General features: G+C 38.8%; 1 protein-coding gene across 4 annotated transcripts in view; it reads right to left on the bottom strand.

Annotated features, from left to right (window-relative positions):
• Nucleotides 1-1,820: 1,820 nt before the first annotated feature.
• The window catches only part of Ggnbp2 (gametogenetin binding protein 2), a 30,604-nt gene continuing 18,839 nt past the window's right edge, over nt 1,821-13,585 (bottom strand). For 2 of the 4 annotated variants that reach the window (XM_052196692.1, XM_052196695.1), the window contains 8 exons: nt 9,623-9,832; nt 8,481-8,655; nt 8,201-8,395; nt 6,112-6,259; nt 5,040-5,165; nt 4,806-4,954; nt 3,594-3,842; nt 1,821-2,454 (listed from right to left, as the gene is read on the bottom strand). In XM_052196692.1, coding sequence (XP_052052652.1) covers nt 2,251-2,454; nt 3,594-3,842; nt 4,806-4,954; nt 5,040-5,165; nt 6,112-6,259; nt 8,201-8,395; nt 8,481-8,655; nt 9,623-9,832 — 1,456 coding nt within the window. In that variant the 3' untranslated portion in view covers nt 1,821-2,250. The remainder of the gene's footprint in view (nt 2,455-3,593; nt 3,843-4,805; nt 4,955-5,039; nt 5,166-6,111; nt 6,260-8,200; nt 8,396-8,480; nt 8,656-9,622; nt 9,833-13,585) is intronic. The other 2 variants (XM_052196694.1, XM_052196696.1) reach the window with 1 other exon arrangement.

Below are 13,585 nucleotides of genomic sequence, written 5' to 3'. Positions count from 1 at the left end.
AGGCTAAAAAACACTGCCTGCCCTTCTCGAAGTCCCTAGTTCAATTTCCAGCACTTACCTGGCATCTTAGTATGGTCTGTAACTCCAGCTCTAGGTGATCCAATATCCTCACACAAGTACACAGGCAATCAAGAATACCAATGCACATTTTAAAAATAGTAAAACTTTTTCACTCAATAAGCACCCACTTGGCTATCCCTTCATCTGGCCACAGGACTTGAAACTACTGCTTTTGTGGATCTTATGTATAAGATCAGTTGGCAGAGTAAATGCCTAATAAAGAAAAAAAATGTCTAGCTAAGAAGATCTCTTCAAAGTTGCTTTGATGTTGCTCAGTGATCTACAATCCATTTTAAGGACAATTCAGAAGGTCGATCAAAGAAATGCCATCAACTACCTATGGTGTGGTGGCTCACACCTATAAAGAGGTCATACATTTAATGAGATAAGAGGATCATATTCAGTTCAAGGCCAGTCTGGGCCTTATCGACAAGATGCCAATGGTGAAAATTGAGTCTAAGCGTCACTGTTACCCATCTGAAATCTAATCGACAGACCCTATGGCTCACTCCAGCCCCACTGCCCAGACATCATGTCCTATTACTTTGTCTGGGGGCCAAGTGTTGTGACAGAGGCACAAAGCCCTAACTATGCATTTGTGGTGCTCTTCAACCTAGTCTTTGTGTTGTGCTCCAAGTGCATTTATATGTGAGCGCTCAGGCATATGTACAGGGCGGAGTAAATTGGTGTGGTTCCCCAGTCCATCTTTCTTTTATGATGTTATGTGGTGGCACACATATTTAATGCCAGAACTTGAGAAACAGACAGACCTCCATGAGCTTACCTAATCTACCAGGCAAGTTTCAAAAACAAAAATACATTTATATATTTATTGGTGGCAGACATGCATGCACTCATGCAGTCAGAGGGGACAACTTACGGGGTCAGTTCTCTCCATGTATGCTCCAGGAACCAGACTTGGGTTTTGAGGACTGGTGGCAAACACCTTCTCCTCACTGCATCCATCACCTTACTAACCTAACCCCATCATGTCTAAGATAGGGTCTTTCTCTCTTTGGCCATAGGTCAGCAAGCCAGTAAGTCTCAGGATCTGCCTCTGATGCCCAGCACTGGGGTTTTTCTTTTTTATCCGATTTTGTTTTTATTCTTTGACCGATTCATACAGTGCATGTATTAGTTCTTTCCCCTCCCCTCCCCCGCCTTACCCAGTCTTATCCCTCATTCAATCTATAGTTGTGTTTTGGGGATGGAACTCAGGTTCTTACAACCATTTGTCATCTTTTCATCACTGACCTGACTTATCAAATAGCAACAAAATACTACTCCCGGGAATATCTCCCCTTCAGTACTCAAGACAGCTTGTGACAAGTGGGGACTGTAAAGCTACACTGAGTTCATGTTGGAAAACAGTTCAATGTGGTCAGCTCTCATGGACCCTTCCCTCCAGCCTTGGAGGCTGATTACCAACATTCTATTTTCATTCTTTAATATCAATATGAACCTCTTTTAGCTTAATGTGTTTCTTTTGCCTCGTTGGGAACTTCTAATATGGCAATTCAAGTCTCATGAGAAAGGAAGGTACTAGCCAGTGTTTAAATGCTTTTATTCTTTAAGAACAAGACTAGAAACTGCTCTTCTCAGTTATCAAGTCTCATCAAAGGAAGAATTCAGTCTTGGGCAGTCTGAATCGCTACCCTCATTCATGATCTCTCCATCAACAATGGTCAAGTACAAAGTTCACAAGAGGCAAACACTAAAGTACCACCACGCTGAGTAGAAACATGTACACCACATTCTACTATGCGTATTAATAAATACTCTTTATTTTAAATTTTGCACATTGCCTTTAACATTTTGTCCAGACGCTTTGCAAGTGGATGTCTACTGTAAACCATATATCCAGCTCACTGTCATTTCTGTACAGAGGTGTAAGTACAACATTACTTTTGCCACTAAGCTGCTTTAGTAAGTCTCACAGGAAGAGAAACATTTAATGAAGAGATGGCTTAAATCATAGGCAGGCCTGTTCAGCCACGCAACTAAAGACACAAGCCTGAAGAAAGAACAAACGAACGAGGTTACCTCCACCGTCTCCCAAAACAAGGAATCACATTGATTTAAGATTTAAGGTAAATTTTTGTCAGAAGTCACTAAATTAGGAGTTTTTAAAAGAGAAGGCGCAGTAGTCATCTTGAGTGTTTCATTGAAAGACAGAGCTATTTTATTTATTTAATTTGCTCCAGCAGTTGTCAGCCAGCCACTACAAACGGGCCTCTTGTGATCATTTAAGCGGCAGTATTTATTAAATTTCTCCTTCAGATGCTGTCGGTATTGTTCTCTATTGCTGTAGAAAGACTGGTTATTAGCCATAAATGACTGTATTTCATCTTGTGAGATAAAGATTTCCTCATCTGAAGTACATTCAGACTCATCCTGCAAATTAAAGCAGTAGTTAAGGCCATGACAAAGAATGCAAAACAGTATGATTGGTGGAGCAACTAGAAATTATAGCAGCCTAGCTTTTAGTTTCTACCCAGTCACACAATCTCTAACTGGAATGCTCACAGGATAAGCACCATGCAACCCATCTTAGAAACTAGTGAAAATAAACCTAACTCAGCATGGATCCAAAGACTGAATCTATAATTGCCTCCTATATACCTATGAGCCCACCTTTTACCGTACTTCTCTGCCTTTAAAAATGACTAATAAGAGATGGATACAAATAATCACCAATTTTTAAATAAGCAGACTTATCTCTAGCTGGCCCTATGTTGAAAAACTTTTTATCTCTACAAATTAAGTAAAAAATAATTTATTTTATGTTATAAAATATGTCCTATATAAGTTATGTTATAAAGAATCACCACTAAACTTTACAACATACACAAAAATGAAACAATAAAATTCTTAATATTCCAAAAGACAGTTCCACCAGGACCTAAATGATGGCAGGGAGAGCAGTCTTCTCCCTTTCCTTTTCATGTTCAGGCACACACTACACAGTGACACTTGCAATACAGTACAGTTCACTTGATCCCTTAGGAGGTGGTATCAACTTACACCTCTCCCAAGGCCAGTCATACTTTTCTCCTATATGCCACTTAAAGGAATGATCTTGGAATGCAAGCTTTAGTTCAAGTTATTTGTAGTTTTTGTTCTGGGAGGAGGGAGTATGGGAGGCTTAAGACAGGGTCTCATCCTAGGAAGGCTTCAAACTATGCAGCTGAGCATGAGTCAAACTGTTAATCCTTCTTTCTCTTCCTTTGGGGTAGTGAAATTATTCTTATTCAATATTCTTTACAGATCTAGAAGGGTGAGTACTATACTGCCATGTGGATACATTTTGTTTACAATAACTCAGACAGACACATTCCTAGACATGACACCACTGCTTACTCTTCCAACTGCTCTAACTTTGAGACCAACAAGAATAAGACAACCAAAAGTCACAAAAGCCATCAGTGAGAGAATAGAAATAAAGTCATCTTTCATTTAACCTCTCTCTGTTTCCTACCTGAAACCTTCAAATATATCCCCCAATACATAGTAAGATATAGTAAACTACTTACAAGAAGTTCAACTAAGCTCTTGGCACCTTTTCCAGAGTCAGGACCAAATGACATTTCCGTAGGCTCTGTGAACTGTGGCACGCTTTTCCTATGCTCAAACCAAGGCAACGGCTGCCCACTCTTTTCAGTGCTGCAACAACTCTCAGGATGTGCATCTTTGGTCTTGTCACGGTGAAACACTGTGTGCATCGTGTTTCCTGAGGTCTCTCGATTACCTGGATCTGTAATACAGCTTCCAAGTTTTTGGATCTGAAACCAGGGCAAGAGATTTCCCAAGGAAGAAAGGGGAAAACAACAGCACTTATTATCCAAGGAAAGACAACATCCCAGGTGCTCAATGAGCTCCAGTGTAGCCTAGACAATCCAGACAAGACAGTCAAGAACAAAACAAATATGCAGTACAGGCTTGACAGTTAGCAGCAGTCACTGCTGTTCACAAGCATTTACACTATCAGCGTATGCTAACCTGCTATATATATAATCTTCATCTTCATGGGACCTAAAACACTCTATTATCCTAATTTGGGTAAACAGAAAAACTAACAAATTTCTCAAAATTATATAGCTAATTAAAATAATAAAGTATTGGGCCTAAAGAGATGGCTCAGCAGCTTAGAACACCTGCAGGGTACCCAGGGTCAATTCCCAGCACCCACATGGTGGCACAAAAGTCATCCTAACTCCAATTCTCAAGATACCCCGTACTCTTGTCTATCCTCTGCGGGCACCAAGCAAGCATGTGGTGCACAGACATACATGATGGTAAAATATTCATACACATAAAATAAATAAACCTAAAGAAAAAATAATTACAAAGTATTATAAGAAAGATTAGTAGCCAGATTTCCGATTCACCAGAACTTCTGGACAAATAAACACTCTCTCCTCATATCCATACCTACAAAATGAACAAGCAATGAAACTACACAAAACCCTCACTCTTGTTCGCTTTTTCAAGACAGGGTTTTTCTATGTGGCCCTGGCTGTCCTGGAACACACTCTGTGTCCTGGAACACACTCCAGGCTAGCCATGAATTCAGAGACCTGCCTGCCTCTGCCTCCCAATAGAGGGATTAAGGCGTGTGTCAACACTGTCCAGTTCAAAACACTTATTCTTAAAAAGCCCTTATCAATTAACCTATGCATGCCAATTCAAGTGAAATAGGTTGTTTTCAACTGCAAAGATTTATAATTGCAAACCACCACACTTACATGTTCATCGCATTTCAACATCTTGCTTTTCTTTTTCTTCTTTTTATTTTTTCCTTTTGTGTTATTTTCTTCGGAATTTGCCCAACATTCAACACAACTATCACCATCATCTTCTTTGTCTTCACAGTGATGAACACAGGAATCTTCACCTGCAAAAATTAATAACCCTTCCTATTTATGGTGTTCTATCAGCCACATTATAGATACTAATCAGGAAGTTTAACCCAAGCATACCATGTTCATCATGGTTACAAATTCCCTCGGTGCAGGCAACATCTGAACCTTCTCGAGAACCTGTTTCACTTCCTTCCATGCTAGATGAATATCCACAGTCACTACCATTACAGTGTGGAGATATGCCTGAAAATACAGCAGGTGAAAATAAAAATTAATTCAGGATCCATAGAGAAATATCAAATTTTATTGCTTATAGAATATAATGAAAGTATGATTACCATTTACATGTTTTGTGTCTTATAAGAAAAGAAATATTAAGTATCTGAAGATCATATGATATTGAGGTGATAAAGCAACTTTAAAATTCTAATTCCAGCAGGGCAGTGGTGGTACGTGCTTTTAATCCCAGAATTTAATAGGCAGAGACAGACAGATCTCAGAGTTTGACATCAGCCCAGTCTACATAGTGAGTTCCAGGGCAGTCAGGTCTAAAAAGGAACTCTGTCTTGAAAAGCAAAAAAAAAAATCCTAATTCCAGGGCTGGCGGGATAGCTTAATGGATAAAAGCACTAGCTGCTCTTCCAGAGGTCCTGAGTTCAATTCCCAGCAACCAAATGGTAGCCCACAATCATCTGTAATGGGATCTGATGCCCTCTTCTGGTGTATCTGAAGACACCAAGAGTATATTCATATACATAAAATAGATAAAAACTGTAAACAAACAAACAACAAAAAAACTAATTCCAAAAATTCTAAAACCACTTATATTTAAAGAATTTTGTTTTGGGAGAAGGAGGCTGGAGTACTGGCTCAGTGGTTAAGAGCACTGGCTGTTCTTCCTAAGGACCCAGGATCAATTCCCAGCATCCACATGTTGGCATACAAGTGTCTATAACTCCTGTTCCAGCAGATCCAACACCCTTACACAAACATATATGCAGGCAAAACACCAATGCACATAAAAAAAAAATGAATGGTCAAAAAAAAAAAAGTGGGTTTTTTTTGTGTGTTTTTTTTTGTTTGTTTGTTTGTTTGTTTGTTTGTTTTTTGCCTCCTGAGTGCTGGCATTAAAGGTGTGTGCCACTATGCCCAGCAAGAGTTTAATTTTTAAAAACAATTCTTTACTCACCTTTCTTTATTTTAGGGGACCCCAAAAGATTGCCACTGCTAGGACAGGTACATGATGTATTTTCATTGGTAACAATTACTTCTACACAAGTATTACCATCTTCAGCACTGCCACAGGCTTTGCAGCTATTTTCAATGAAGTCTGTTTCCTTTGAGAATGGACATTAAGAGAAAATAAAAAAATTTACTTACATAATGGCTACATTTTAACTTCCAATTAACTAATTAATAGTTATAGGTTAAAAATTTTAAAGTATCTGTATGAAAAATCACTGAGACTATCCAAAGGCTCATGTCAGTAACCCTAATATTTGAGACAGGAGGATTGCTCCAATTTTTTGAGAAAGGGTTTCTCTATGTACCCACTAGATGCTCTAGAATTTACTGTATGAGGAGGCTAATCTCAAACTCACAGAGTTCTGCCCGCATCTGTCAACCAAGTACTAGGATCAAAGGTATGCACCACCGTGCTTGGCTCCTGCTCTAAATTTGAGGCCTATCTGAGCTGCATAATAAGTTCTATGCTAGCCTGGACTACAGAGTAAGATCCTACCTCAACATAAATACATTAATAACAATAAACAAAAGTAGGCCAGGAAGTGGTGGCATATGCCTTTAATCCCAACACTGGGAAGACAAAGGCAGGTGTATCTCTCTCTCCTCCCTCCCCCCCCCCTCTCTCTCTAAGTTTGAGGCTAGCCTAGTGTACAGAGTTAGTTCCAGGACAGCCAGGGCTAAGTAGACACACAGTGTCTCAAAAAACAAAACAACAAAACAAAATAAAACAAAAAAACAAGCAAAAATACAAACAAAAAAAAAGAGGAAAAAAGTATTAACTTCCTTATAAATAAACAAAAAACAGAGTGCCAAAGAGGGAGAGGGGGAGAGAGAGAGGATGGGGAGAGAGAGGGGGAGAGGGGAGGGAGGGAGAGAGAGAGTAAGGGGGTAGGGGGAAAACAAATAAATAACTTTTTAAATAAACAAAAGCGTAAACAGTATTAAGTACTCTCAATATTGTCTGCTTACCCCCCATAGAAGTTCCCTAGAGGCAAAATGTTTTTTATTAATACTTAGATGTTACTATGTTCCTTTTCACTAAGTTAAGGCACTGCTAGTCCAGCCTTAGAAAGTCAAGACTGAAGCAACCAAAATGTAACTGAAGTCAGAAGTCATTGTCTCCATTCAGTTGTTAAACACTAAGCAAAACCCTTTTGTCTCATACCTTACCACTGGCAACTATTTAAGCTCCAAGCTGAATTAAGAACAATTTCATTTCACTTCAAAGAATGACTGAGACAAACTATGCTTATTCAAACTTGTAATATTTAGCAGGTACTTCCCTTAAAATAAAAAGTCAATTTGTCACTTAAAACAAAACACCACCCCCCAGTATTTGTTGTAAAAAAATAATGTTAATAATAAAAAGGCAAAATCCCTTACATCTTGAAACAATGGCCAGAATATTGAAAACTTACTTTTTTCTGAGATAAGGCTTCACTATGTTGCAATATTTTTAAAATCTTTGCATATGAGTACACTGTTGCTGTCTTCAGACACACCAGAAGATGGTATCAGGTCCTATTACAGATGGTTGTGAGCCACCATATGAAAGCTTGGAACTGAACTCAGGACCTTTGGTTTTGGTTTTTGGTTTTTTTTTTTTCCGAGACAGGGTTTTCCCTAGAACGCAGGACCTTTGGAAGAGCAGTCAGTGCTCTTAACCTCTGAGCAGGTCTCCAGCCCTTTAAAATCTTTTTTGATTAATATAGAGTGGGCTTACAATTTTCTAAATGGTCTATGATATCCCTAGTTTAATATTTATTACAGTAAATACTATTTAAGTATAACCCACAAAATGTTTGGGTACTTTAAAAAATAGGGGTTCGAAGGTTAAGTGATCAAAGAAAATCCATATTTTGACTTTGCTATAATGAAACAACTATCCAGCACACTGCCTTTATACAACAAACGCACACATTAAACATGGCTTACCCATGATTCTGGAGGAAAAGCCATACAAATAAAAAAAAAAAAACAGTAAAAATGCCCAAATCTACAGTCTTACTTCTACCCAAAGCAAGAACACATACCTTCTCTTGGCTTACTGCTTTCTCATCTGCTGTGTGTAAGGAAGTAGGAATATCACATACACACTTATTTTTTCGTCTGTTCTTCCGTTTTTGGCGTTTCTTTTCTTGCTTCAGTTCTCTAACTCGTTCTTCCTCTGAAAATTCCTCACAAAGTTGTTCCAAGCGGCTAATACCCTGCACTTTTTCCACAGTCATCTATTATAAAAATAAAGTTGAATGTAAAAGATCCAAAATATTAGGCCCATGATTAATAAACCCCAGTCAGAAGTGATCCACTTACCTCAAAGCTCTTACGTAAAGCATCAACACCAAGATAAAAGAGCATCTGCCACGTCTGCTCTTCGGCCCGTAGTTTTTGCCAGATCCGATGCAGTCGTTCGTAAAGATGAATCCCCAAGCAGGTCAGAACTTCTTCTTGAGCTATATCTATTGTTTTAGCATGTCTTTCTCTTCGCCTATTCAGGACAACCAAACATTAATTAACCCTTAGTGCTTTAAATAGTAGAACCTGAAAATTCAGATTTTAAAGTGCAAATCATACATTTACACACACAGACACACACACACACACACACACACACACACTTTTCGCCAATGAGAAATATACATGCAAGTAAAACTGAGTTCTAATACTGGTAAAAGTTAAGATAACTCAGGAACTGGCTCTAAGGAGATGGGTCTTAGAGCCCAGAGGTGCAATGGAACAGTTTCCCTCATAAGACATGGTAGACTCCTTTCAACTTCCAGCAAAATGACAACTATTTTTTGGTTGATTGGTAAACTGGTTTGAAGAAGACGAGGGGAAAAAAAGCAATTCAATCATAGGCAAAGGCCTTCTAGGGTCGGTCAGTGAAGTAATATTCACATTACTACAATTAAAAAACTGCTAGATGAAACCAGGACTCAAAAAAGAGTTGACACACATAAAACTCAAAGGAAAAATGGGTTTGAGGTAGTCTATGAAAAACCTAATTGTAATTTCATTTTCAGAGCAAAGCCAGATATTAATTAGGTTCTGCTATAATTTAATAATTACATAATACACATAGTCAATGAACTACATTCAATAAAGCATTTCTTAAGCGCCGTGCTGCTAAATCCTAACTTTTACTCAAAATTCACCATTGTGAATAAAATCTAAACATGATAAAGCAGGATGCATGAAGAAATACTCATTTCAATCATTTTCACGTAAAAATGATAATCTATGATGAAAGCCTACCTCTTCTCCAAACTAAGGAGCTAAGGACTAAAGCAAACACCAGAACACTTTTCTCACATTTTCATTCAGTTAAGAAAGCATAATTTCTTAGCATACCTTAATTTGTAAACTTATGTGGTGAGGCATAGGTGATAGAAATAAACTTTTGAGTAATAAAATGAAGCAAAGCGCTAGATAGCCCATTCTAGCAAACTACATACTCATACCCTCCTGCGAACTCTGGCTCAGCACGGCCCAAGAGATGTGCAATGAAGTCTGTCTCACAGCAAACATGTATGTGTCGCTCATGTGGGCAGCACCGCAAGCCTTCATACAGGGCAGCACAGTAGCCCTTCTCTTTGCTGCAGTCAAGTTCACCAATGAGGATATTGTATGCTCGGAGGACTTTATTTTTGCAATCAGTGCAAAACCTGTTTTAAAACAAACAAACAGAAACCTTCAAAATTAAGAATGGGGTATGACTACAGAGGCAGATGGATTTCTGAGAGTTCAAGGCCAGCCAGTTATAAAGTCTAAAAAATAATAAAAATAAAATAAAAATATCCTTTTAAAGATCACATGAATTCATCTTTGTTGACTAGAAATGATTTTAAACTAGAACATGGCCAGGCGGTGGTGGCGCACGCCTGTAATCCCAGGACTTGGGAGGCAGAGGCAGAACCCTGTCTCAAAAAAAAACCAAAAAAAAAAAAAAAAAAAAAAACCCAAAAAAACTAAAAACTAGAACATGGACTTAAATTTAAACATTTTTAGCTTTAAACATAGGCTTAAGGCAGGTATATGCTTGTCTCATAAAGTACATGTGATCTCCCACCTCAAGACTCCTGAGTGTTCAAACCTAGGTATATACCACCAAGCCCCACAGAACCTAGTTTATTTTTGAATCCCAAAACAAGAAAGACCCTGAACAGATAAAAACACCAGGCTTACAATATTACTAACTGGCTGTCAGAGGAGAACTGGCTGTCAGGGGTGTTGTGATGGAACAAAACAACAACAAAAAAAACCCTGACTCTCCCTGACTTAAATTCATTTTCAAGGAAACTCTGTGGTCACCTACATCCATATGCACACATCAATGGCTTCAGCCAAGTTTATGAAGATGATTCATGACCAAGATCCTATTCTTCTTGCCCGAGGGCTAGACCTATAATGTAAAATAGTGAGACACTAGAGACACCTAGTAGACAACTGCTTACACTTGGTGTTCCAGGGCTACACAGTTCTCTTCTCTGACCTCAGTTAATTCCATCTTCGGTTCAGTTCCCAGCACACACACACACACACACACACACACACACACACACACACAGTAGCTCACAACTGTCTTTGCCTCCAATTCCAAGGAATCCAATGCTCCAACCTCCATGAGGCTCCTATATACACATAATGCACACACACTACTACAATAAATGTAGCAAGGAAAAAGAGGAAGCCAAGTGGTGGAGGCACACATCTTTACTCCCAGTGTTGGAAAGGCAGAGGCAGGAGGATCTCAGATATCTGAGTTTGAGGCCAGCCTGATCTACAGGGTGAGTTCTGACAGCCAAGAACATAAAGAGAAACCTGTATCAAAAAACAAACAAAAAACAAAAGAGAGAGAAACAGAGAGAAAGAAAGATAGAAAAGGTAGATAGAAAGAAAAGGAGTTATTAATGAATAGGAAACCACAGAATCTGGGAAAGTATAATATAAAGAATTCCTATAAACTAGGCATGGTGTTTTACACCTGTAATCCCTAAACAGTCAAGGCAGAAGGATAAAGCCAGCCTAGCCTACATAGAAATTCTGTATTAATTATGTATGTACACACATTTATAGAGAGATATACAGATAAACAAATATGTTTTTCTTAAATCAGGCATAATGGTGCATGCTATAATCCTAGCAGTCAGAGTAGTCAGAGGCAAAAGGACTGTTCCAAGATCAAGGTCAACCTGGTGTACAACTCAATTTCTAGGCCAAGCAGGATACTATGGTTTTTAAAATTCTCAAAATAAAAGCCCCTTTAGCTAGGCACAGTGGCACAAACCTTTAATCCCAGTACATGGGAGACAGAGGCAGGCAGACAGTGAGTTCTTGCACAGCAGATCTACACAGTGTGACCCTATCTAGAAAACAAAAGAGTATCCACAGCCCACCTATGTAGCCCCACCTAACCTGAAACTCTATTTAGGGAGCAAGAGCAAGATGAGCTCAAACATGCAGAACAAAGATCTCTCAGATTCTGCGTCTTGAGTGCTGGGATTATAGATATATACTATCATGTCTAGCCCAAAAGAAACCCAATTTTAAAAATGGGCGGGTCTGAGGAAGTTCATATGGCCTCTGGTTTACATTTCTCCAGACATGATATAAACATAACCAATAAGTGAGTGAGAAGATCCTCAGTGTCACCAATGCAAAGTCAAAACCACAACTGTCCTCACTCCTATTCAAACAGTTACATTAATAGACAAAAAGTGAAACAAGCACCTAGATGAAACCAATGGTCACAGGAATGCAGAGAAATTACTGCTGCATGCTGTTATAGGATCATAAAATGTCAACACACTATGAGTGGTGGTGTACACCTTTGATCCCAGAACTCAGGAAGCAGAGGTAGACGGATCTCTGTGAGTTCAAAGCCAGCCTATTCTATGGATAGAGTTCCAGGACAGCCAGAACTAAACAAAGAGAGCCTGTTTCCAATAGTTAGATGGATAGATGGACAGACAGGACAGAACACCATGAAAATTAATATGAAGGTTCCTCAAAATAAAAACTAGAGACAAGTGAGATGGCCTGGTGGGTAAATGCACTTGCTGCCAAGACTAGAGTCCTGAGTTTAACTTTTGGGACTTATATGATAGAAGGGAACCAACTTCTTTTTTTAAATCTTTTTTTTTAAAAAAAACATTTATTTATATGTAAGTACACAGTAGCTCTCTTCAAATACTTTTTCTTCTGGCTCGGACCCCACTCGCTGTAGCTGTCTTCAGATACCCCAGAAGAGGGCATCAGATCTCATTATGGATGGTTGTAAACCATCATGTGGTTGCTGGGATTTGAACTCACAACCTTCGGAAGAGCTGTGGCTCTTAACCACTGAGCCATCTCTCCAGCCCTAGGGAACCAACTTCTAGTATGTGCATGCCCACACTACACCGTTACAAATAAATAAAATGTGATTTAGAAAAATAGAACTACCATATGATTGAGGAATCCCACTTCTAGGAATAAATTATGTACATTTTGCAGGATAACATTGACCATATAGCAATATTCATGATAGTCAAGATATGGAAATAGATGAATAAAGGAAATGTATTTTACACACACACACACACACACACACACCACTATTCAACTTTTAAAAAGGAAAACAGAGGTGGGTACATGGTGGTATGTGATTATAGTCCTCATTGCTTGAGAGACTGAAATAGGAGGTACACTTGAGCCTTGGAATTTGATGCCAGCCTGTGTGGAAGTTAAAAGTAAAACTTTGAAGAGTCATGTCTCTCCTTCCACTGTGAAGGGTGAGTTGTCAGACTTGGTGACTAGCACCTTTACTCAAGAGAAAGAAACAGGAGAGAGAGACAAGAAAGGAGGAGGGGAGATGGTATATAATAAGACCATTTAGAAGGCAAGTGAGGGCTGGAGAGTTGGCTCAGTGGTTAAGAGCACTGACTATTCTTCCAGAGGTCCTAAGTTCAATTTCCAGCATCCACATGGTAGTTCACAGCCATTTGTAATGGGATCTGATGCCCTCTTCTGGTTTGTCTGAAGACAGCTACAGTGTACTAATATATATAATATATATATTAAGTAAATATTTAGAAAACAAGTGAAACAGATTATACTTCAAAAACTAAAAGGAAAACTTAAAAGCCAAAAGGGTCTGCAAACATTCTGACATTTCCATACTGTCAAATACAATCCTAAGTAAACATTACTATGTTGTCAATCCTCACAATTTAATCTAATCCCATAGTAAACCCTGCACTAATACTGTAATTATTTTTAGTTGGGTAAAGTGGCATACCCTTTTGATGCCAGCACTGTGGTGGCAGAGGCAAGAGGATCTAAGTTCAAGGCCGGCCTGGTCTACAGAGTGAGTTCCTGGACAACTCAAGGCTATACAGAGAAACCCTGTTTCAAAAAAACCAAACCAAAACAACAAC

This window comes from Apodemus sylvaticus, chromosome 10 (genome assembly GCF_947179515.1).
Source record: "Apodemus sylvaticus chromosome 10, mApoSyl1.1, whole genome shotgun sequence".
NCBI lineage: Eukaryota > Metazoa > Chordata > Mammalia > Rodentia > Muridae > Apodemus > Apodemus sylvaticus.
This window is presented reverse-complemented; position numbering and strand designations above follow the sequence as displayed.